Raw genomic sequence first — 25,752 nt, forward strand, 5'->3', positions numbered from 1 at the left:
GGGGTTTAGCACAAGCAGCACTGTGACTGAGCAGAGGAAGAAAAAGCCAATGCCTAAACAGTTCAACTAAATCAACAGAAAATCCAAGGAAGCAGATGCCACAGAGCTGGACACACTGTTGGCTCGCAGAGGGATCTCTGGTGAATGCACCGCGAAAATCATGACGGTTTTGCTGAGAACAAGATGCCAAGTAAATTAAAAAAAATAAATAAAAAATAGCACCTTTAGCACTGTGAAAATACCTCTGCAGGCCCACCTGCTGAGAGGAGAAAATATTCACCAACACCTCCTCACCGTCATCGGCCACCCGTCGCCTCCACCAAACACCGACAAATGCATTTCCGGGTGCTGAACATTAAACTCCCGTGTCTCTTCGGCGAGCTTTCGGCACCCGGAGGGTTCATGTGTGAGTCACGGCCACTGGTCTGGCCTGATACACCGTGACAGACCGGGCCTCGGGCGGTCAGGACAAATGCCATCACGCCACATTCGGCTCCACGCAGCACCGCGCGGCACAAAAACACAGCCATTAGCTATCTAAGTAGGCAGCTGTGTCTTAGGGAGAGGCGTTCAAAAGAGGGAACTGGCATTTTACCACACAAATGTATCGCTGGGAACCGAGAGGAACGATAAGCATGTAACAGACTTAACAGGAATTTAACTGCGGCAACACCAGCCGGGGAAGATTCCACATTATGTTTTGTGACAATGCAAGGCCAACAGACAACCTTGATGTTCTTCACAAGGTATCAACCTCGTTCTCAAATGAGTTGATGATGCCAGAACTAGTTGTTGACAACTCCCTCTTAAAGAAATAAGTCTTTTCCCTGCTGGTTACAAATGCAAACAAAGTCAATATGCTACCAAGAGCCGAAATAATAGAAAATCTCACTGGCATATTGATGTACAACTCTGGCTTTAATTGAATGCAATCTGTCACAAGCAACGCCATCTGAGTTACAATGGGAACGTGACAAATCAATGAAGGAGAAGGAAGAAGTGTTTTCATGTCGGCAGCCCTGGTATTGTGGCAATCCAAGAAAGATAGAACGATCACATGCTGGTACACAATCAGATGCCACAAAGCTGTAACAGAAAACATGATCCCAAAAGCGCAGTCTTTGCCACAAAGTAATGCATGAAACACGTTCAAGGTGTTTTGAAAATTCTGCTTTGGTTACAGTGGCATTTTGTTGTTAACTCGCAAAAGCCTCAGAGGCATTGTGCAGAATTGTAGACCCTTACGATCATCTTTCCTGACCACTGCACTGTTGTACTTTGCGGCAGGGCTGTACAATCAATCAGACATATTCATCAAAAATATTGTGATTATCATTTTGGCAAAAAATGCACGACACCATTGAGATCAGTCTGCAGGACTGGTCTGGAAACAAGTAGGCTGTAAGAAAATATATATATTTTTTTTTTTGTTTACGTGCTCGCAAACACATACTGCACTCGGTGTGAAAGACAGAGGTCAAAGGGCAGGAGGGGAAGCCAAGTGTACTTTGAGTGCGTCACACCTGGCAACAACGCTGCAGACCTCTAGATGAGTGCGATTAACCCCCTGGCCTGCCGGCTTTGTTTTCTTCGGGCTGCATCTGCTCCAGTGAAGCAACGCAGGCTGCGGGAGCTAATGTACCGATGAAGGAAGTGGGCCAGCTGCAATTTTCTAAGGTCCGGGGAAAAGGTGGGTTGCAGGACTTCCGTGAGGCCGGGAAACTGTGGGGGAGCACGACAAAGACTGATCCGTCTGTCTTGGATCACCTTTTTGCCTGCGCCGTTTAAAAAAAAAAGAAAAAAAAAAAAAAAAAAAGACAGCGAGACATTCGCGCCAACATGTCAACTGCAGGGGGGGGCTACAGCTGGTAAATAAGACATTAACCTCCGTGTTTAGGAAGCAGCAATGTGTTTTTATTTCCACTGCAAAGTGCTTCCCCGTAGCAGTACAGAGCCCCCTCTGAAGGGAAGGGCCGGGGCGGTGAGGCAAACAGTAATAAAGTGTGTCAGTTCCTTTCTAGGGATGAAAATGTTAAATCTTCTTCAGTTTTCAGAGGCGGGGTTCCATTTTCATTTGTCACCGCCGCCTTTCGCCGTCTCTCACTGACTTGAGGAGGTTGAAAAAAGGAAAAGTTGAAATGCTCCTGTCTCAGATATGTGTGTGCCAGGGAAATCAATCTATTAGCTACAGAAATAAGTCGCTTTCTTATTATGTGGAGGAGAGGCTGCACACTGATGCTGCAGAGCACACTTACTCATGCACACAATGAGGTCAGCACGTGACCCCCCCCCCCCCCACCCACCCCCTCTCCTCCAGTGCTGGATACAAACACATCCCTTCTGCAGGGCTCCGGGCGAAGCGTTAAGGACCATCTGACTGAATCTTTAACATGATGCCGCCCTGACAGATCAGGCCGCCGCCTGAGCATGTTGCTAAAAATACTTCCACACATGCATGCAGGCTCTGGAGGATCTGGTTAGCATAGTAGTAGTAACTCACCGCCGTGTGAGGCGACTTTGCATGACACAAGAAGCCCACGCACAACCCCATTGTAATGCATGAGTTGCGGTCACGCCGCCCAGAACTCATCCAGTCCGTCGGACATATTCAATCCCCTCCGATACTTAAAACATATGATGGGAGGAGGAGGAGCGACTGGCTTTGTGGCGATGAATCACAGAGTAAGTATCTCCGCCGAAAGGTTACACGTTTCTAAATGGATCCTTTTTTATTCATTTCTCCCCCGCTCAACCTTTGATTTATAGCACATCAACTGGCTCTTAAGTTCTGAAGCCTTGTTGATTCACACGAGGCCGACAGCCACTGACAGTCCCCTATAAATATTAATCATAAAACTAAGGTTCAAGTCTCTCTGGTGAATAATCTGGAAGACATAGCCAGTCGAGAATATGAATCGACTTTGTTTCATTAATCCTCTGAATAAACTAGTGCAGGAAGTCTAGAAGACTTGAAAAGTTGTGTGAAAGTAGCTGCATCCCAATATGTACATTCATACAGCGTGCAGCACTTCATTTCTAATCAAACCTTTGTTGAACCAGGGAAATCAGCTGAGAACTACATTTCACCTGCAATACCGTCCTGGCAATGTTGGGCGGGAGCACGTTTTTTTTAGACTCCCGCAAAGGTTGAGAGATAATCGACAATTATGTGGATGCAAATAAACTTGCATTACCGGCGGAGCGGCAACGCCTGTAACCCTCCCGTTAATCATAAAGTCTCATCTCTCATCCACCGCATGTAAATCAGCACTGTCTGTCCACGTCGAGACGCGCTAAACAAATGGGCCTACACAAGCAGCACAAAGGGCTTATTCATTGCCTGGGAGAGCCTCCTACCCAGCCTTGAAATGCCTTTAATTCAAAAAGAAAAAAAATATATACAACAGTATTTAATGGTAGTTTTAAATGGTTCCCCTTTTAAAGTTCTGCAGGCTTTTCAAAAAAAAAGAAAAGAAAAAGGGAGATTTGTTTGATGGGAACAATGTTCAAGGTGTGTGGGAAGGCAAACCTCAAAAGGCACACAGATAAGCCTTTCATTCCTGGCTTTTGTTTATCTCACAGGGCATTTTAAAAAGGATATCATTCATTATTCAGAATGTATTTGCAGAATAAAGACTCTTAGCTGTGCTTAGTTTTGAAGACGCTCTTTGTGGAAAATGTTAAAATAAACCAGACCTTTGCTCCAGCGATTACCTTTTTCAAATGCCTGACTGCCATTCCCAAACTCAATAGAGAGATCCTCCACTGTGGGCCTTTTCAATAGAGCGCAAAACCTGCTAATCCGCCCGTCATTTCTCCATTTTCTTACCACCAGCCTTCAGTCATCTAACAGCCCATTTTCCTTCCAACACATTACCAGCACGGCCATCTTCACAGCCAGCTGCACTGATTATTTTTGATGGTGTGATCGAAGATTGTGCTGCAGGTTGTTTTTTTTCTGAAACATATCAAGACCTTTTTTTTTTTGTGTTTATCCTATGGAAGAGTGACATCCGGTCACAAGTCAAAAGGCCAACGTTTTGTTGATGTGCGGTTGATGCGCTGCGGAGGAATTATGAAAATGACAGCTTCCGTGGAGGGAAACGCTACCGCTGCAAACCATGAGGATGCTTAGACTGGTGCAAATACTGCTGATTTTACGAGGCGTTCAGTATTTCTTTGTGCTTCCAAATCAATGCCATAAACAACTAGAGGGACTCATAAGTCTGCGATCCATCCAATTATTTGACGAATACACACTTTTAAAAGGAAGTGTAACTTGGGGAATGGCTTGATTTTCACACTACCTATATCGTCATCATTCATAAGTGAGAGGAAACACAAACAGATGTACCAGGGTGTGTGTGTGTGTGTGTGTCTGTGTGTGTGTGTTTGGGTTTACTGGGTACAAACAAGCAGGGTGAGTCAATTATCCTGTACAATCAAATAAAGCACACCGAGTGTGCCTGAGCAAGCAGCAATGTCTTAATCCAAGTGGTGAGATGTATTCTCAGATGACACAGAGTTTCTGCCTGATGGATTCTCCAAGGCCGACGCGTGAAAAGCAGTTGTGGATGTCAAGATTCCCCTGACACTCATTCGCCGATGATCAATTTCCCATCCTCCATCCTCTGGCCTGCCCTCACACATCCGCATCAATCCAACACAAGTAAATACAGTGAGTGGCTTAATGCATTTTCCCTCTCCGGGGATTCTGCAGACCAAAAATGGCATCGGGTGGGTAAATAAATAAATATCCGGCTGAGTGGTGGAGTGGATTTTGAATAGCAGGCAACCTTTCTTCCCGTTGCCGTCCATAAAAAAAAAAAAAAAAAAAAAAAGGGGGAATACAGTTCTTTTTAGTACAAGCTTCAGAGCAGAAAGAGCCATGGACACAGTTCCAGAGGAGACTCCTGAGTTGGATGATACTAAAAGCAGCAATAAAAGCTCAGTTCAAATAAGGAGAGAGGAGGCAGGTGGCCCTTGTTAGGCGAATCAAAAAGGCACCGCTGCGTCGTCAGCATGTGCACTTGAGGAGGGCTAATTAGGGGCCTCCTTCAGTGTGGCCTACATTCAAACTGCAATCAGGAGTTTGGCACAACAAGGACTATGAAAATCACTCCGGCTAACTAGGTCCATCCACACAGTGACATAATCCTTTGGAAAGGCAGTTTATTTCCCATCACTGCACCAGTTCATGTCAAGCTATAAATGTGTCGCCCCTTCGGCAATGGCCGGACGGACGAGCAGAAACAACATTCGACACTGCGAGACTGGCTGGGTGAAACTTCACTTGGTCACTCTTCCATGGCACAACATCACACGATTTGATTAATCTCTCCGAAGCACATAATCTAGGGTGCTGCCCACACAGAGCATGGCGGTTCTCACCGCCGACTCTGCACAGCAGCATCAGCAGTTGGATGAGCTGCGATAGGACAAAGTGGCCAATTTAGTGAATGCAACATACCCTGCGCTCTGACGTCATAACCTTGGCCGGAGAGCAGGCTGATTGAAGGCCTCTCTATCGTTTCCCACCACTGACGCATGGGGCCCACGGTCCAATTACAGGCACTGGGTACATTGTCTTGTTAACTTGAGCACTTCGACTGTACATTCGCAGCAGATTGCTGGGTTTGAAATTGACAGAGCTACCCTTTTCCCGCTGTCACAGCCTCCTGTGTTACTCCATCGCTGACAGGTGATGGAGGAGCAAAATAAGCTGTCTGAGGCGTCCAATGCAGATGTTGACGACATCAAAGTCTGAGGATTCTGACAGGCCCTGTCGCAGGTCTGACTTCTTGTTAAGCACTCTGGTAGAAACATGGAGGAGGCGTACACTTGCCTCCATAGTTAAGTCTGTCTGCCATAACATTCTGACTACAGGTCAGACATATGCCTACCAAAGCTATGGTATTGTACAGGAACAGCATTCCTGGAGCCCACGGGTGGCCAAACTCACCGCGGGCCACGGTGATTTTTCAAAGAAATTAATTTGTATTTGGTTTTGAGCATATTTCAAGTTCAAACTTCTTACTTATTCTTAGCAAACATTTACCTCAGTTGATTAGGCAAACATGGCGAAACCGAAAAGACGCGCGAATGCAGAAGATTCTTTTGTTTTTCTGTTTTGTTAAGACATAAAGTTATTATTATAATATAATTGCTTTTTTACTTTTTTTTTTTTTTTTACTATAACTTGCCAGGAATCCGTTGCACTGATGAAAGAGTACAATGTTGGAAGACAATATAAAACTACACATCGGCTCCACACTGTGTGTTTTTGGTGCAACTGGCCCACAAACAGAAAAGTTTGGTCTCCCCTTGCTGTAGACCAATGGTTGAAATAGTGCTGGAGCACTGTGTAAATTAATCCAAGTTGATCAGTGAAAATGAACAGACAATTTGGATAATTTAGCAATCATCAAGAAAAAATATCAAACATTCTTTTTCCAGCTTCTCATCTCCCAAAATATCCTTCCATTTTATAGCTCATACAACATAAACACAATGTCTTATGATAAAGATAGGGAAAACACATTTTAGTTCCAGCACTAGTGTAAAATAAGCCGAGATTTCTTAACTAAATGATATTAAACGGTTTTGCATCAGTTTAACAGAATCCGGTGGCTTAGCTCTGAACTTGAAAGTGGAAATGGCTGCAGACAAGACAGCAGCTGCATTTGATCCCAACTCCGCCAGATTACTAATGAGGTATTGACCTATAAATGGCACTTCAGAAATGACAGCTACCAATATTGACCTTTAAAACAGGAGTAAATACAAAGGGTGTCTCCCAAAGCACAGCGTCGAGTCAGAGGTCAATACCGAGACTCCATTAGAGCCATTTACGTAAAAACACATTCTCCTGGAACAAAATGCCACTTTTAGCTTTTTTGGCTAAATGATCCTGTGGAAGCGGTATGGAATATCTGAACAGGGCGGGCTCGATGCGAGTGCAGCCGACAGTCTGAGGAGTCAAGGGGCGACCTAGCCGTGCAGACCGCAGCTCCGAAATACTCCTGGGTGTTAATTGGAAACACAGTGCAACTGCTTCCTCGCTGAGGCGTGTCATTGGAAAGGAAATAAGCACGAGCTGTGAAATACACAAAGATGCTCGTGACGTTAGAGGAGCACAGCTCAATGTAATCGGAGCAGGCAGATGAGAACGGCGCTAAATACACATCTGACCGAGGCGACACGGAGATCTTAACACAGACAAATAGCCCAATACCCTCCTCACAGCAAAAGTGAACATCTGTAATTCTCTTTTTTTTCCCTGTGGAGTTATAATAACTACAACTGTATGTAAACAAAAGTTCCACGTGACATTCTAACTTGCTATTGGTGACAGATCAAATCCAAATTCAAAATGTTATTATTTTCATGTTCTGGGCTGAACTGAGGGATTAACATGTGCTATGCCCCTAACCTCTCAGGCCCCATTGAATCATACATCCTGAAAAGCTGATTTTGTCATTAGACATGAGAGGCCCTGTCTGCATCTGCTTCAGATGTATCATACAGGTGTGCTGTTGCACCTTCGGCATCTCATAACACAGTTCTAGTGCCCCTGCGAGTGTCCAACACCCTACCCCCAGTCCCTGACCTCTATTTCCCTGTTGGTCAGTCCGCAGCAAATCCGAAAAGCCTCCCAGCATCTCCATGGCGACGGGCCTCATTCGAGCAGATGGCCTCAGTGTGCCGCGCAGCAATTAAAGAGGGAGCGCCAAGCGGGGGAAAGGAAAGTGGGTCAGGATCAGGGGGGGGTGGGGGCAGCAGGGCCTGGCAACGTGAAGCTGCCTCTGCCTCGGGCCGGCGCACGGACGCACGTATGCACGTATCCACGTATGCATTAAGAGCCCACCGCGACCACGCGCATGCGCCCGTTTGCTCACGCCTCGGTGAACTCCTTCCCGGGTCTTTCCAGGATAAACAGACACCCGCCCTGCGCCAGACATGAAGCGTCAGCACTGCGAGCTCAACAAGAGGGGTGTTAGGGCGACGTGGGACCGGAACGTTGAGAAGTCAGGGGAAAAACTTCCACCATAACTCCATGGAGCAAATCCCACAACTAAATCAATAGGATTAACCTTTTAAATATCACACAACAACATACAGAATCAGCCCCCCCCCCTGTTATTTTGATTACTTCCGCTGGAGCGCCACCCACTCCCGGCAGGAATTGCTTCTTCTTCTTCTTCTTTCAGCTTCACCAAAATTTCCCAAACAGCAAGGATGAAACACTCGATGCAGAGCAAATCCAATCAGTTTCATCCCCCAAACTGCTTCCATTGCACATTGAGCAGTCTATTGAAACATGGGGCGCCAATTTAATCTCGACTTGAACCCACTTGTTTCGAAAGATCTGATTGAGCTTCTGAATCGCTCATTACTCAAATGAAGAGAGGCTTTAATTAAGCTAATTCAGAGGACAATCATGATCTTGAGCACATTAGAGCTTTTAATTTAATTGACTGTTTTATGTGTCATAACACTTGTATAATTATGCAACAGGCAATGCGTTTGTTTGAAGATAGCTTTAATGGAGAATATTTTGGTTGTTGTTGGTGTATGCGCGCGCGCGTGCGTGCGTGTGTGTGTCATCTGGAATAAAGGCTTAATGAACTGGAAAAAACTTAAATTAACTTCTTATTTTCTTCGAGGGAGCAGCCCCAGTGTGCCGAAAAAGAACTTTAGCTAAGAACACTATTTCAAGGCAAACTAGAATCACTCTTGGAACGTAGCGTCATTCAGCAACACCATGACCCTCTGCAAACTCCCATCCCCCGCAGGCTCTACATGCAACTCTCCATTTCCCCCTCTTTCTCTTTACATCTAGGCTGTTATTTTCCCATGCAAATTCTCTTCCACGACTCAGCGAATGATAGAAGGAAGGTACGATTCTTAAACCCACTCTGCAGAAGATTATGAACCGTGGCGCCCGGAGACGTACGGATCTGCTGGCCAGAAGAATGGAGGTATTTTAAGGGATTTGCTGCCGTATAAAAAGGCCTATATCAAGTTTGTCATTCCAACATTTGTCTTCATTTCCATAATGACGGTACACAGTACCGGGGAACAATTGCAACCCCTCCGTATCCACATAACTGATCGCGATTGTCGCACACTCCGTGAACTGACCATAAGGCTGAAGCGCGAGACGAAATTCAACATCAATAAAGGTAGGGAACTGCACTGTTCAGTCTCGCTCTATTGGGCTATGAGCTACGTGGGCGCAAGTTCAGTGAGTGGGAGTTCTTGTGGCCACTTACATCTGCATAACTTATCATCATATAAATGTTGTAGCTCATATGTTTGACACGTGGGTGGCAGAAGAGGGGGGGGGGGGGACTCTTGACCCCGCCAGCCTTCTGTTTCTCTGGCCTGAGGTGACATTTGGCATCTCCATGGCTCGACAGACAATTGCTGTGAACTACAAAATGGCCCTGCGTGATTCCTTTGCTGGTATCAAAGCCCTCTCCAGATTCCTGACTGGTTAATCTCACTTGCGAAAACCCGCAGCCAAGCAAGACGTGCGCTGCCAGAGTGGAAGCTCCCATGTGGAAACCCCTGGCAAAGTTATTGAGCTGGAAGAGGCGAGAATAAGTGAGGAGGAGGAGGAGGAGAGAGTTGGGTGGGTGGGGGAGGAACAGCAGGCATTTTATATGCAACCATTCTGCATGAGAAAGGACTACCTTCAGGGGAAACAGGAAAAAGTAACAGACAAAAAGTCAATGCCTTCTAGAAGTCAGGTCGAGGTCAAATATGACCTTGATCATTCTATGATCAAGCAAAGACTGTTTTCTAAACTTAAGCATAGCTCAACCCTACGTTGGTTACCATGGCATTCTCCGAACATAAACACTGGGCTTTAGTTGCCATGAGCTGCTACAACATCAACTGAAAGACATTATCATTCCCTGTGAACAGAGTTTCCCAGGAGGCATTACTTTTCTTTCCAAAAACTATAAATCGGGAAAATGCAAACCAGCTGCAAATGAATGTAATCTGTAGAAGACATATATATATATATATATATATATATATATATGGTGTCACCATATAATGTATGTTGGCAGACTATAAGAAACTGAAGTGCGATAAATTACAGCAATAAAGTTTTATGGGATTCATTTTTATTCATAGTTGACCCTCATGTTTAGTAGTTTAAGTTTATTGTGCATGAAAAATTCCTTTTACTGTTCAAGATCTACTGTACTTGCTGTCATCATTCATAACTAAAGTGTATCATTCAGACATATCTTCACTACAACTTCATCTAATTTGATGCCAAAATGCTTGCTTATGTCATTTGTTTATAAAAAAGCAACAAATGTCAGATGTTATACCATGAAAGAAACTCATATAATATTATTCTGCAACTTAAGGCATCTTCCTGTTTTTTGCTTTTTTCACATACAATTTTTTTTTACTGCATTTAGATGAGTAAATACAGTTGAACACAGCACGGCCATACCCTACAGCTTTGTGTTATGCACACAAGTCATTAGTGAAAATAGTAGACTCGGAATAAAGAGATAAACACAACCCCTTTCCCTGCTCGGAGGTGGGACTAGTGGTTCCATTTGTCATTCACCCACCTCTTTCTTTTACACATATTTACACCAAGAGATCTACTGATTGCCACATATAATTGGCATGTTTAAATTGCCAGTTAAAAAAAACAAACAGGGCATACAGGAAGGAGGGCGGAACCCATTTGGCACACCTGACTTTCTGAAAACAATGTAACATTGAAGTCAAATTCAGCCAGGCTTGAAACTGGGGAATCAATAGCAGACTACATTAGTTGCTTTGGAATAGACCCTACTAGCAAAAATGGAAGGTTCAATGCCAAACTGCAGGGCAGCCCATGGCTGTGTTTATCTCCATCTCTTTTTGCAAAGTTTGAACCAAACAAACGGGCAAAAAAGAAGAATTTATACCACCCACGTATGGTTGACCCCAATCTCAGTTCGTGACGAGCACTGGGTGTCAGCTGTGGCCGAGGGTTGGGGCGCAGGAATAATAGCCAAAATACTCTCAGAAATGTTCACACAGAAGAAATTGAAATCCCTCTGAATCGGGCAATTATCTTCAGAGTCGATCACAGCAAGGAGAGGTGCAAACCAGAATGGAAGACGCGCACGGTTGAGAAATATGACGGGCACCGTGCTGACCCGTTATCAGTCATATTCTGCTCGTCTGTCTGCACAGGACGGGGTTACTAAGGAGCTTTGCACCAAGCTGCAGTACAGCTTAGCTCTATGTCAGGGAGAATAAATAAATCTGGCCCCCCCACCCCGCCCCACCCCCTACCTTATAACAACACCACCACCACCCCCCTCTTCACCCACACTCCCATTTACAACCACGCTGTTGCTTTGAAGCGCAGCCGGGTCCCGGCGAGATACCAGTGTGGAATATTAAATGAGCAAACACCATCACTCATTAAAAAGGGAAACATTTCATGAAAACAGACCCCCTTTTGTATGAAGTGCTAACCAAGTCGACTCTCTCAGCGAGCACCGTCCTCAAAGGCAGAGCGGGGAGACAGGAGAGAGAGGGAAAGGGGAGATGAGATAGGAGGCGGGGGGTGACTGTAAAGTTCTGGCAGGAGATCAGCTCAGAGTCTTGTGTAACAATGGTGGAAATTCCGGTTCGACTTTGATTTCACACCTATCCGCGTCGAAAGATTGGTACCACCGCTAAATTTCAGAAACGCCCGATATTTTCATTTGAATGTGCTCTGGAAGCTGATACTGCGCTCCGGCTTCAGCCCCGGAGGGTATTTAGCAGTGGATGCCATGTGCAGTGGGTGAGCTGGGAGGCTTGTAATGGGATTGACAGATGTGGTTCTTGAAGGCAACACCGGATGTTTTCAGTCAGATGTTGGAGGGCAGTTTGTGGAGATATTCAATGTCTCATAAGTTGAACTTTTTTGAGGTCACACATTCAGAAAACTGTTGGTATTTATCAGCGGAATTTGTTTTTGCGCAGGATGGAAAAGCCACTGTATTCAGCAGCCGGGTGTCAAAAGCACGAGAGAGCTCCGATGAAACCGGTAGGAAACAGCTCTCTCCAATGCTTAGGGCGGGAGGGAAGACCCTCTGGGGGATATTATCGACTTTGAAAAATGTGCTATACTTAATAAATATCTCATCTTAACAGCCGGATGATAAAATAGTGGCAAAGACCAACATCAGATCGACATTGTTGTCAGGGAGATTGAATATTTAATTGAAGGCCTTTATTGGCCCAGCACTTGAGTCTGCTGATGTATCGGTCCAACCCGGGACGGTAAAGAGCCATGCTCTTGTCAGCAGACCGCAAAGTCAGCACAAAATTCAACAGCAGAGTCGAACAGCAGAAAACATGGCGACAACAACCGGTCCATCAAGCTTTTTTTTTTTTTTTTCAAACTAGTTCACAAAGTAGAGCCGGGATGCGAAAAGCAGAAGTTTGGACCGACACGAGCACGCAGCCAGTTTAACACAACCTCAAATGTTAATCGAGCCAATCAGGTGACAGAAAACACTACTTGATGGTTTTTCAGGCCAACATCCGGCTACAGACTGGTTATCAGGATCCTTTGCTCCTTAATGGAGACCCATCAGCTCAGCTGCCTGTTGTAAATTGACTTGTTCAGGCGGTAGGGGTGGGAGCTGCACCGATCAGACCTGCTTCATTTTAAAGACGTGCAGCCGAATACTGGGAATTATCCACTCCCTCAATCCCAGATCAGCCTGTGACTAAACGGCCCAGTCGTAAACCCGGACACAAAGCATGGTATTCCCATAAGACTTCTTGTTTTTAAACTATTGAAGCAGAAAATACATTACGACTGCATAAAAAAAAAAATTAACTGATGCATTAAACAGCGGGGTTCCCTTCGCACAGCAGCTCGGAAAAGAAAATAAATATGATTGGCCTCTCACTGAAATGACTAATCACAGGTGGTAACTATAGTAAGTGAGCTCTGAAGGGAGACATAGTGCAAAGAAACTCTACAAGCTTATTGGCAAGCCGAGGCGCAGTCACAGAAAAAAAAACAGAGCAGATTGTGAGAATCCCTCCAACATGTGAGATTATTTACTTTTTTCTTCGGAGGAGATTTACATCGACTCAGGGAAACCATAATAAGCCTGTCCTCAGATGCTGGAAACATACATCTGACAAACTGCGAGGAAAATGTGGTACAAGATTAGTCAGTCAATGCCATTCTCAAGAGCAGATCGGGGAATTTAACCATTTAATCCCTCGACAAGGATCGGCCGAATAGAAAGAAAACGGCCTCGACAGATTAATGCCAAATCAGAAAAACTCAGGGCAAGATTTGATCCCCTTTATTGATTCCTGTCTTCGATGCGTTGCTGATGCTGCGATTTGAGTTGAAACAGAGACACATATCAAGGATTTAAAGCAGAGAATTGCAGCTGCGGCTTCCTGATAAACGTGTTTTCCATCCTGATCCAACATGGTTGACTATCTAGTGTGAAGAAAGCAAAAGGAGCAGGGGGAGGACACCCAGCCGACACTAAACACCACAAAATAACAACCACAAGGAAACACTGGACATGATGCCGAACTGCGTGTTCTGACAGAACAAGCTGTCTGGTAACATTAGACAGCCAGTGTCTGGGACAAACATTACTTGTGGTATTTGACTATTCTTCCGTATGCCCTAAAACAGCTTCACTCAACAATCCAAATAATTTCGCCATCACAGAGACGAGCGGTGAGGCCCTCCTCACTCGAGGCCTTGACGCATGCATTTACTCCTCGTCGTTACCTTAAATCCTGAACGTAAACTACAGCCTCCAAACAATGGAGGGGCGGACTCCGACATCTATTCAGTCTTTAATGCCATTTGTGCAGGCTCCTGCATGCGAAGAACACTCCTAACCTTTCCATTATTTAGGTTCAGTGCTTATCGTCATGTTTTATTAATCAATTTTGTGAAATGCAGCCTTTCTGCGGAGACCACCGGGCCTGGAAATGCGCATCGTGAGCTCACAAAGACAACGGAGAATGTGCTGTTGGTGTACAGAACAAAAACTTGAGCCAATTCAAACATTTCGCAGAAGAAAATAAATTGATGAAAGGCAACTCCATTTTCCAGAATCATAACAGACAAGAAAAAAAGGCTCTACAGAGACATTTCACGCAGGGTTAGGAGAAGGATTTGCTAAAGAGCTGCACCACAATGAGCTAAAAGCTCAAAGAGATGAAGTTTGAGTGGCCCAAGTACCTCCATTAGTTTCTACGGCGAACAGGGAAGCTTAATCTCCTGTCAGCTCCCCTCAAGCTAGTCTCCCAGGACTCTGCGCTCTCTCTCCCTCTCCCATCCATCACCTCAGCAGGGACCAAAGGGAGACTCTCCAAAGGAACGGGGATCAGAGCAATTTGCATTCGCACTCAAACCATCAAGGCCCCAACAATCCTGTGGTGGCTCTCTCTCCGTTTCACGATATCGCAAACTGTCATCCGAAATGAAATGTAAAATGCCACAGCACGGCCGTTGCAGTCTTTTCATCAGAAGAGAAAAAGTCAAAATGCTAATTGCAATGTTCCGGCGGGGTTCCTTCCGCGAGTCGTCTGAGGGAAACATTCCCCTTCCCCGTTTCGGTGGTCAACATTAAACATCCATATCAACACTATTCATGAATATGCCTGCAATTGTCCTTGTGACCACCACCGACTGAGCGATCAATCAATCCAGCTGAAGTACGCCACATTTCATACACACAAAAGGTGGACTTCGGTGTGCTTGAACTGAGTCTGAACACTAAATACACGGTCCATCAGCACAACATGTGAATGATTGTCACGAGTCAAAAAGCTTGTGCATAGAAATCAGGCGGCTAGTTGCGCAATTAACCCTGCAGAGTCAAACAACTAGGAGGGAACAACAGGAAACATCAGTCCACCACTCCCTGGGAAAACTGGGAAGCGGCGAGGTCCAGGCGAGGGGTGGTGTAAATCTCACTGACGGAGCCGCGTGCCACCTTCCCGCCAGGCCTTTCCTAACCGGCCTAGAGCCGGTTGTGGCGCACCGCCACGGAAGAAAATGCACCTGGCGAGGGCCAGTCAGCAGCCGGGCTACTGTAAAAGAAAGGGGTGCGTTCGATTTACAGCCTAACACAATATACAAAGAGAGCAACATCGCGAAATGGATTGGGGCACAATAATCGTTTGGATTATCTTGTTTTCATAATCGCAGGAAGCCAAAATCCTAATTAGGAATAAAATCTGATTAATCGCCCAGCCCTACTACCAAACATTCTGGAGGAAACATTCAATGAGTCGCATGGCATGACTGACAGAACTGAACAACAGGGGTCTCCAGCAGAAGGATCCAGCTGCCAAGTCATTACAAAGATTAGAATTCACAACTACACAATTTCCCTTCCTGAATAATAACACATTCAAAGTAGATGCTCGTCCACCATTCAGCCTTCATTTCCCAAATGTTTAATCCAACTAAGATGAGGAATTAGAGCTGGAAAATCTCTTTATCCCACCGCTGAGAGTGATATCTATATGGGCTCGTACAGCACCAGGACCAGGGGGACGGAGCCAAGCCATAAACAACCACCTGGTTGCTAACTCAGTTCACACTCAATTAAATATCAGACTGGAATACTGGAGAGACGGAGTGCTAATATAAGAAAGCAGGGGCAGAGCTGCTATTATTATTCTTCACAGATCCATTATTCTCAATGTTCCTTTTATTTCGTAATCTATTTGGCGAGCAGCTCGGAATATTTTCAGTTTATGAATTTGGCCCCCCCTTGTGCGTTCCACAAATGGTTATTACCGTGACAGGCACAAAATGGCCTTCCCCCGATGCATGACTGCAACAGGCTCTGCTGCTACTTGCATTTGTTAGGGCCATTCTGCCACTTGTTTGTGCTTCTGTAATGAGGGGAGAGTCTGGAACACGTTGTATATCAATTAAGCCATCAAAGACGGTGGGCATTTATGGTAACGCCCTTTAACCTCGGGGTGAAAGACCAGATCCTTGTTTTTGCATGTCAAAAGAAATGGGTCCAAACAAACTGCTGTTTTTCCAAACGCTTCCCTGCATGTAGAGACCACGAACTGTGCCGTCACTTTGGCTTCAAATAAACTACAGCGATGAACAAAAGAAAGAAACAAGAGCAAAGTTATTCGCACGACGTCTAATTAGGCTTAGGGGGAAAAACACCTCCCGCTTCTGCTCAAATAAGACGTTTTCCAGGAGGCTTTTTAAGTGCAATTTTTGAGACATGTTCCGCCCTCTTGATTGAACAGCTTCAAAAGCTTTTCCACCGCGAATCCCAAGGGAACCAGTTAATCCTGATCTTCTCCACAAGCAAAGGGATCATCTCAATGTAAATCAGACAGGGGCTTTTGATCAAAGTATTCAATCGGCCTCAAAACACGTGACGCCACAAGGAGCCTGGCCGCGAACAAGGTCAACGTCTCGGTGCTTCTCGAGCTCGAAGGACGTGAAAAAAAAAAAAAAAAAAAAACACACCAGAGATTTTAGAAACATATCGGCCCTAGAAAATAATTTTCAGACCGGGAGAGTCTGTCGGAGAGAACGAGGATTCCATGGTCATTCAAAACATGATCTGACGTCTCTTGCCCACACTTGACCCTCTTCCATTCCTTTCTTAAAACAGGGGAGCAAGACAGACTTTACTTGCCCAACACGTAAACAAACCAGCAAACTTTCAACTAAGCCTCAAACAAAACAACAGCCCCCCCACTGGGTAATGGATCACAAAGACACACACAAACACACAATCAGGTGTACACACACACACACATAACATGCCCTCTCATTGTTGCCATTGCTTTGTTCGCCAATTAAAAGGTTGTCAATACAACCTAAATAATGATGCTCCTTCCGATTAGAGCCAAACACTCGTATTAAGCGACTTAAATGTTTAAATAATTAGGCCCACTTGAGGAAGCTCAGGATGATCAATGTCAAATAATCCCTGCGTTTATCAAACCACCAGTGCTTCCCTCAACACATCATCCTCCGCCTCAAAACACACACACACACACACACACACACACACACACACACACACGCGCACACGCCATCCCTCTGCTAAAATCTATAAAGTATTCAGGACAATTTATCAAAGTAGGACAGGAGATCGAGGACAAATGTCAACACATCCTGAATCACTCTTCCGGACTGAGTCACTCAGAAAATATCATTTAATGGCCAGTAAAATATGAGGGATTTGCACCTAATGGATCCTTGAGATTTTTTTAAATAATTTACAAGATTCAACTAACACACAGGAGCTGCGGATTAGCAGGCCGCTGGTTTCAATTATCACCTAGGAGCACTTTACAATGAGACCCTGGGACAACTTCTGGCCTATACGGTTTTCTGCACACACCGCCATCTGCCTGCAGCGCGGGTAACTGCGCTATTTTGCAGCCAAATAAGTATTCCGCAGCCGTTTCGATGGAGATTTGATTTTAAGATTGAGAAGAAAAAAAAAAAAAAAAAACACTTTCCAGTTTTCTTTCACTCATTTGCACATCTTGCTGCAAAACAGAAACACACACAGAAACCGAGCCATCATATCGATCCACCCATGCATGCATCAACCAAGTGTGTGTCACTGCAAAACCCACCACGCCGCACAGCACGTACACTCACGCGTGCGCTCACACACACACACACACACACACATTATGGAGCAGGGAGGTGATGACAAAAGAAGGTGCGTCGTGTCTCAGATGAAGTCTGCGGCTTACCTTGGACGTGCAGCGCTACTAGGAGTATCCATATCCCCGCACACATCGCCATGGCGCCTCCTCAAACTATCCGGATCTCGTCTGATAACCTGAGAGTGGATGAACGGAGAGGAGGGGAGGGAGGGGGGCTCACTCGAGACGACAAAGACCGAGCATGCAACTTCTGCAAAATCCTACTTCGGAAATCCCGAGCTAGTCTTCCTCCCTCGCTGCGCAGTTTAGGAGACTTTCGCAAAACTAGAGGATCGGTGTTGCGCTCCTCCGTGCCAAAGCATCAATGTTTACGCCTGCGGCGATTCCTTTAGCTGACGGAGAGTTTGCACGAAGTAGAACCAGGGGTTTCAAAAAAAAAAAAAAAAGAAGAGATCCAAGCGGCTGTATATTTGCAGTTTTTCTTGTTAGGTATACAGCAGGCGAGGAGAGACAGAGAGTTGTGTTCGTATCAAAACAGCGCTTCTAGTTGAACCATCTAGCCGTTGTCGCTCCCTCCATCCACCGCAGCTGCTGCAGGACTCGCTCCCTCCTTTTCCAGCGTTGTGGATCAGAGGTAAAGTGGGCGGGAGGTCTTCGATCGATGCTGCGCTGGGGAAGTTTCCAACACTCGCAGAGTTCCTCCGGGAAGAAATGTCACCTTTTCGCAAAAAAATTGGACACAGCACCTACCAGATATAATCTGCTGGCACCGTCCCTGTTTTAGTTCCTTAAGTTCCCGATGCTCCCGGTCCGCAGCCCACGGCCAGCCGGAGAGATCAGCACACCAGGCCGGTGAAGTTGTTGTAACTCTGGAAATGGTGGGATGCGTAACCCCCCCTTTCCTCCTTATTTTCTCTTTTTTGTGTGGATGCAATACAGTGTAGCGTTGTCCAGCTATGCGCACCGCCCCGCTGATCTGCCACTACAGTGTGCTGCTCGATACCGCTGACGCTTTGTGAGAGATCGGGATCGGGTGACGTTGTGCAAAAGGGAGGAGCCTGGATTGTCCTGCAAAAAGCATCGCCTAGAAAACACACACACACACTCTCACACACGCGCACACTCACAGCAGCCTGGTGGTGGCCACCTAGGAAGTGCAGCGACTCTCAAACTTTTCCTGCGCGTTCAGGGTCTCTGACGTGACTCGTTTAGAGCAGAAGGTGATACAGTTGTGCGCAAAGCAATACATATATTATTTCATGAGGATAGAGAGAGATCCATCGAAGAGACATGGTGTGGATGTGGGAAGAGGACATTAATGTAGCGTGCGCAGTCATGCCGGAGTGAAATAATGCATTGTGAAATAGACTACCGCTGATATGTTGAAATCCCACAGCCACCGAAACCTTTGAGACGGAAGGGGAATGAAACAAATGCAGAGCCCCTCCCCTCCTAACACACACACATTTTACATTATATGTGGAGGAGCTGCATTAACCCCACTTTGATTTGATATTCTACATGTTTGTTCAATTACATCCGCACCACCCATTTTCACCCAAATAGAAAATGAAATAAATCAAATTAAACAAGCATGAAATGGAACTATGATACATACATGTTGAGCACCACCGTTCTGCAGCAAACCCCCGAATAAAACACATTTTTTGGATTATTACAGCACTAAATGAGTTTAATAAGTGAGAAAGTGTCAACGACCCCTGCAGCACCCCAAAACCTCACGTGAACCACAAGTCTAACAAACATGTCAGGGTGGGGCCGTGAAAGCTGAAATATGACCCATGTGGTTTAATGGTGAGGTGAAATTTCGGCGATTAAAACTAGGGGAAGCAACACTGGATGATGATCTTAGATGGGAAACATTTTCCTTATATCTTTAATTATATATGTATGTGCATGGGAGGTGGTGGAACTGACAAACACTACCCCACAGTACCCCCAGCCCCCCTTTTCCTTCCTTCCTTCCTTCCTTCCCTCTTTCCTCCTCACCCCTGAGCCAGTCCATCCTGTGTCTCCAGAAGCGACCAAACAGGATCAGGTCTGTGAAGGTACAGCCTGTAAATGTACGGGAGGGTGAATGTGATAACACTTCCCTCTTGTGGACAGTATTCTTCTGATAATTGAAACAGACCAAGTCCATCATGCTTAATAACGCATAGTCGATTGTGCATTTTGGGGTCTGCAGGCTCGCACGTGGTCAAAATCCGGTCCATGGTCACGATCCACTATCAGCGCCACAGAATGATCTGCTGAACAACAAGAGAAATTACCTGGCATGACAAAACAGCACTGGGACAATTGGGTATTAGGGTCAGTGTCGCGTTTCGGGGTACGGCAACATAAATCATGCTGGATAAAGTGGAAAAAACGCATGCGTCACACAGTATCTTTTCTATGTGAAAGGCTGTGCAGTTAATCAACATGCCAAACCCAGTGAAAAACAGACTAGTGCGTCTGTACTGGGATCATACAGATAAACTCCGTAGGACTTGACATTTCGTCTTGTGAAACACAAAGCTGCAAAGGGAATACAAAGCGGCTGGCGCTTGAAATTCTGGATACTTCCTCCAAAGTAGTGTTTTTAGAGAAATGGAATCATTTAAACTAAATGCATTGCAGCTGAAATGTATTACTGTCTATTGACAAGGGACACGTGGAAGGAGGAAATCCATGGGTATCACGCAAGTTTGCAGGGGAATTTCCAGGGTTGAATAGAGTATGAATTAACAATGTCAATTGTACACCACGTTGTACCATTCAGAAGATAATCACTTTACTTCATAAACCTTGAAATGTCAGTGCAGCAGCAGCAGCAGCAGCCTGGAGGTATATGCGATGGGTAGCAGGTTAAATAGATAAGATAGACAGGAGCAAGGGAATACAAAATCCTTTCCTTCAGCGCTGACTACTTTGAATGTGTCCTTGAGCAAGGCACTTTTACCGGTAGCTGCTCCAGTGGCAGGAGCTCACTGGTCAGCACTGGTTTCACACATCAAGAGAGTGAGTCGAAATCTTCCATGGTCGGCCAAACTTCCCGTGACGAATAATTGCAAAAAAAACTCTGGGTTTGCCCCTTGCCTTGGTGCATTAACTCCGATGCCCCCTTCATTGATCGGTCGAGGTTATGATTGATTTACAGGCGAGCTGATGAAATCTGATTCACTCGTTCTGAACTACAGCTTTTGCCAAGAGCTCGGGGCTGGGTCTCTGCCAATGTGGAGATTTAGGGAACTGTTGCATGTGAAAAAGAGGCGATGGCTAAATTAAAGGGGGAGGCTCAAGAAAGGTAACAGATGAAGGGTTTTTGGATTAATACATCAATGTCAAAATAAACGGTGATGATGCTTCTCACTACAGGGGGAATTGACGATTGAGTATTTTGCCGATGACAGTATTACTAATGTATTCATTTCAATTTTCCCCGGGCGCCTGTCATTGGCAGCCCACTGCTCCCTATATACAGGGATGGGTCAAATGCAGAGACAAATTTCCCCCTTAAAGGGATCAATACAGTATAATAAATTAAAAAATTTAAAAATTTAAATTTAAAGCTACTACGAGGAACTTTCTTTTTGTGATGATTTTAGCGGTCTCTGTGGACAATAGCGCTCGTGTCTCCAAGCACCAGCATCCCTTTAGAGAACCTCTAATTTTACTGCAGCAGGGTCTGACAGTCTGCCCCGCGCAGTCCTGGTTCTGGTTCCCCCGTGCCTCCCTTCCCTCCGGCGGGCCCAGCAATACGGCCTCGGCCTCCAACAGCGTGGTGTCGGTGTTGGCTCCCAGCGGGGGACCAGCGGAGCAGTGAGGCAAAGCTCTGCTCCATGCCGGAGGAGGAGACGCTGCTGCACGGCACAGAGCTCCCCACCTTTTGCCGGTGCTCCGGAGGCGCTGGAATCTGAGCTGAAGGAGTTTATTTTGAACATGTGTGCCATAAACCATTTTGTCTGATATCACAGGGATGACGGACATTGCGAATAGCCATATAGAAATAGTCAATATCCTCGTTGAGGTCTCGTTTGCTAATTTAGGTCAAATAGAGGCGTCAGTATTACATTGAGACTGTTTCAAAACTAGTTAAAAGTTCCTCACAGTAACTTAAGAAATGTAGACGTATTCAAACGTCACTTGAATTTGAGGTTCCATAACAAATACAGTAGTAGCCTACATGTTGTAGACTTCCAACATTGTATTACCTGTGAAAATTATCACATTTATCATGTGATATTTCATTATATTTATCATTTGATCAGATTTGGGAACTTTGTAATCTTATTTAATAATTTTTGATTTCTTATTATTTAAAAAAATGACCTCAATGCTGATTTACGGCTTCCTGTTCACCACGTAGGGGAAATGGCACATTTTCTAAAGAAAAGCCATGAAATACAGCCCAATGGAATTGTGTGATGTCATATATCAACAACTGTGACATCAGGTATGAGTTTAAATCTGCTTCAGTCCCACATTGTGTCATCGCCTCTGTCAGCGATGCAAACACTGATTCATAAAACACGGCGTGTCGCATTGGTGACCTGAAGTAAGCTGTCACAAACTTGCAATTGTGAGCTTGAAAGTGATGGCAGAAGTTTGGCACGGTGCTGATGTGCGAGACACAATCCAGGTTTTTTCGCTGTCCAGAATGGCATGAAATCTGCATTGGGCTCAACCCAAGTCTGCCTCCCTGGAGAGCAGACAACACTTTTGATCCAAAAGTGTTAGTTTCCCTCGCCTGAAAAAACATGTGCTGTGTGTTCTGAACAAAGACAGATCTGCAATGTAAAATTTGATCGCTCACATTCTTACATTACATCTTGTGTGTTACCAAACCTCGTAATATAAACATCTGGAAACAACAAACACTGCTGTTAAGTGATTTGCCTCAGCATTTAATACATAATTGTTTCACCTCAGACTTCGATCCTGTGGAAGCGAAAACTTGAATTACGGAGTGATTATTTTAGCCGTCGATGAACAGGAACGCAGATAATTACAGGTAATTTGTAGACATAATTTCTGCAGGACTACGCTGGGCACACCATAAAGCTCTTTGGTGACACGTTCACGTTCCCCAAAAACACACAAACGCAGCGTCGAAGAGGAAAAAAAAGCCCGTTTGATGCAGCTAATCTCCATCAGAGCGAACCAGGCAGGCCTTATCAACCTTTTACAGTGTTTCTATTGATAGAGGGACAGAAATTGTCTCTCCGGTATTAGCAGCATGTGCTCCAAGAAATCACTGGAAGAAGAAAAGAGGAAGTCGCAGAGAGTTTAATTCTCCCAGTAGGTTCTGAGAAAAGCCGAGAGAAGAGGGAAAACAGGTCACCCGAACTCCTCTCACCTCTGGTGCCTCGGTGTCGGACAAATTGAAGGGAAAATACCTCAGTGGCCAAACATGAATTGTTTATGAGGTTTTTCATAGTGGACAACGATGTGGTACTCTAGCATTTGACACCTGAAATTCAGTGGGACACATATGCAAATGGTAAGATCTAGAAATGTACAACATGTTATATGTGTAGCATATTTGATGGAACCCTTTGAACTGTTCTATATAGGATGAATAATGCTGTGATAAAGTGAAATACATTTCACCTTTAACGTGTGTTGGTGTTTGTTAGCATTTAAGAGTGGAGCTGGTATTTAACATCTTTATAGGGCATCAGTGGTCTCCCACATGAATCCTTGACATTTCAGTGTAAATACTGCAGTCAACGTGGTACAAATACTTACACACGTACTGGAGTACTGTTTCTGTCTAAAGTCCCTCTAAGGAAGCCGGAATCTACTGAATGCACTGCATTAGCCTGTAGTTTTCAAACAATTCAGAGATCTAATACAACTTAAGAACTGATCATTTTACTGTATTCAGGTCTTTAACAGCAGCGATTACTTACAGCATTTCACAGTCACTGATAATCAAAAGATTTCACTGATTTCACTTAAATCTGACATGTGCAGAGATATGTTTTATGGGTAAGACAAGGATCCAAATAGGTGCTTAATAATGAGAACAAACCTGGATAATACTCGATCCTTTTTCATGAGAATGGAAACAGATTTTGTAATAAAAAGGAAAATACCTCCTAATCATAACAAAAGACCTTGCTACGGCAAGAAAGCCGGGTGATTTTTCTCTGTCAAGCCAAATGCAACATGCCTCCATAGCTCAGTTCTGTTTTTATTATTTATTTTTAAAAACAAAAACGATGGCTAGGCAAGGAAATACAGGTGACGCTCTGTAGCCTGCAGCATTTCAAACTGTGTGTACGGAGCAGGTATTCAGCCTTTAATGTATGAGTCTTGTTTGTGTTTCACTTACAAGACAAGGAGGGATGATTTGCTTGTGCACGTGTGCGTGTGTGAGTGAGTGTAGCTAACGTGCATACGTGAATGTGAGAGACAGACGTTTGGATAATTCCTTCCCTCAGGGAACATTTAGGAAAATGCCAGTTCCCAACTGAAGGAGGAAATCAATCTCTAATAAAGTAGCCAAAGTCACATGCTGTTACTCACCTTCTTCAGGAGACACGTTAACCAGGGAGCTGGTAAATGAGTGAATAACAACTCACGGTATACTGCCACCGTTTTATCTGCAGGGACACAAGTGACCTCTGTCTGCTTGCTGGCTGCCGCTAATAAGTGAACATTATGTGCTAGTAAAGAGAGAGCTATTGTGGCAGAATGCTGAGTGGACAGAAAAGCATCTCGACAACAGTAGCCTATATCTTGACATTATGTCACACAAATGAAGTTGGGACTAAAATGGTTATTTTTGATTTGAGTTTCTGAATTAATAGCTTCATCTTTAGTATTCAAAACCTAACTATGGATTTCCACCGCTGTACAGAATCCGATTGTTCACGTTCACCCGTATTTAAAGCCACTCTAATGCGTCGATTTCTGCGGTTCTCCGGTTGAAACTGTGCAGAAGTGTTTGCGGTTGCAATCTTTGCAGGCTTTGGATCCAGCAGCTACATCTCAGCACGGAGGCTCTTTTGCAACTGCAGCAGGATAAAGATCTCCGCTCTGAGGATAATGAGATGGATCACATGCATGGCAGCACTTGCTAAGTTACACGGTTATAACTATCTATCAAGTGATTCAGTGTCCGAGAGCCGTGCTGTAGGCTGTCTCCACTTTGACTGGCTGCCTTGTTAGAATGTGGATGCTCCCGCTCTCACACAGGAGCAACAAGACTCCGAAAAAGAAATGATTATTCTGAGGGTGCTATCAGCCGTCCCTAAATCACTCCCGGCTCCATAATCACAGTACCTTTCCTGATGGCAATGAGCCACATTTATTTCACACATCAGTGCTAAAAATAGACGAGGCTTAGCGTTCGTTCTGACGCTGTGCAAGGTTACTGTCACTGCTGTCCACGTGTGCCAGCCGGGGTTGATTCGCTTTCAATCCAATCAATTCAAATTGTAAATAGAAACTGTCTCATTTGCTAATGGTCGAGTATTCCTTCTGATATCTCCCTGTTTCGGTATGACAACCTTTTCATGCCAAAAGCTTTTCACCGTTTTGAGTTTTTGAAGAATATCCACTTGGCGGAATTGATTGCTGAATGGAGAACGAATTGAATCCAGCTTTTGTTGCCGGCGCTGAAAAGCCCCGGTTGAGCTTCACAAATGTGTGGAGAATGTTCCAGGCCTGTCCTGTCTGATAAAACGCCTATTCTAATTGCCATCCTTCCTGGTCCCATACAACAAGGATTTAGCAGGCTGGGAAAAACAACCCCCCCCCCCCCCAGTGGTGCCGCGAAGGCTCCTTGTAGAAAATAAAGGCCCTCCGTTACCTCGGCTTCGGGACACCACAGGGGTATTCAAGGATCATTTTTAAAACAAGCTTCGCCCACAAACCACACCTCTGGACCTCTGAAGCAATTCCACAAAGAAGCAACGTGAGGAAAAAAAAATCTCCTTCTGTCAGAATACAAGGAGGACACCTGAAGGTGACGCAGCTGCTCCGCCACTGCCTTCCTATCAGTCTCAACCCTCCAGTTGGGATGCTTAATGACTCAGCATTAAGTTAACCAAA

General features: G+C 45.0%; 1 protein-coding gene across 1 annotated transcript in view; it reads right to left on the bottom strand.

Moving 5' to 3' along the window:
• The window catches only part of nectin1b (nectin cell adhesion molecule 1b), a 72,339-nt gene extending 53,622 nt beyond the window's left edge, over positions 1–18,717 (bottom strand). The window contains exon 1 of the mRNA XM_031863755.1: positions 17,776–18,717. Coding sequence (XP_031719615.1) covers positions 17,776–17,827 — 52 coding nt within the window. The 5' untranslated portion in view covers positions 17,828–18,717. The remainder of the gene's footprint in view (positions 1–17,775) is intronic.
• Between the last annotated feature and the right edge of the window lie 7,035 nt (positions 18,718–25,752).

Source organism: Anarrhichthys ocellatus, unplaced genomic scaffold, assembly GCF_004355925.1.
Source record: "Anarrhichthys ocellatus isolate YVR2014 unplaced genomic scaffold, GSC_Weel_1.0 scaffold29, whole genome shotgun sequence".
Lineage (NCBI taxonomy): Eukaryota > Metazoa > Chordata > Actinopteri > Perciformes > Anarhichadidae > Anarrhichthys > Anarrhichthys ocellatus.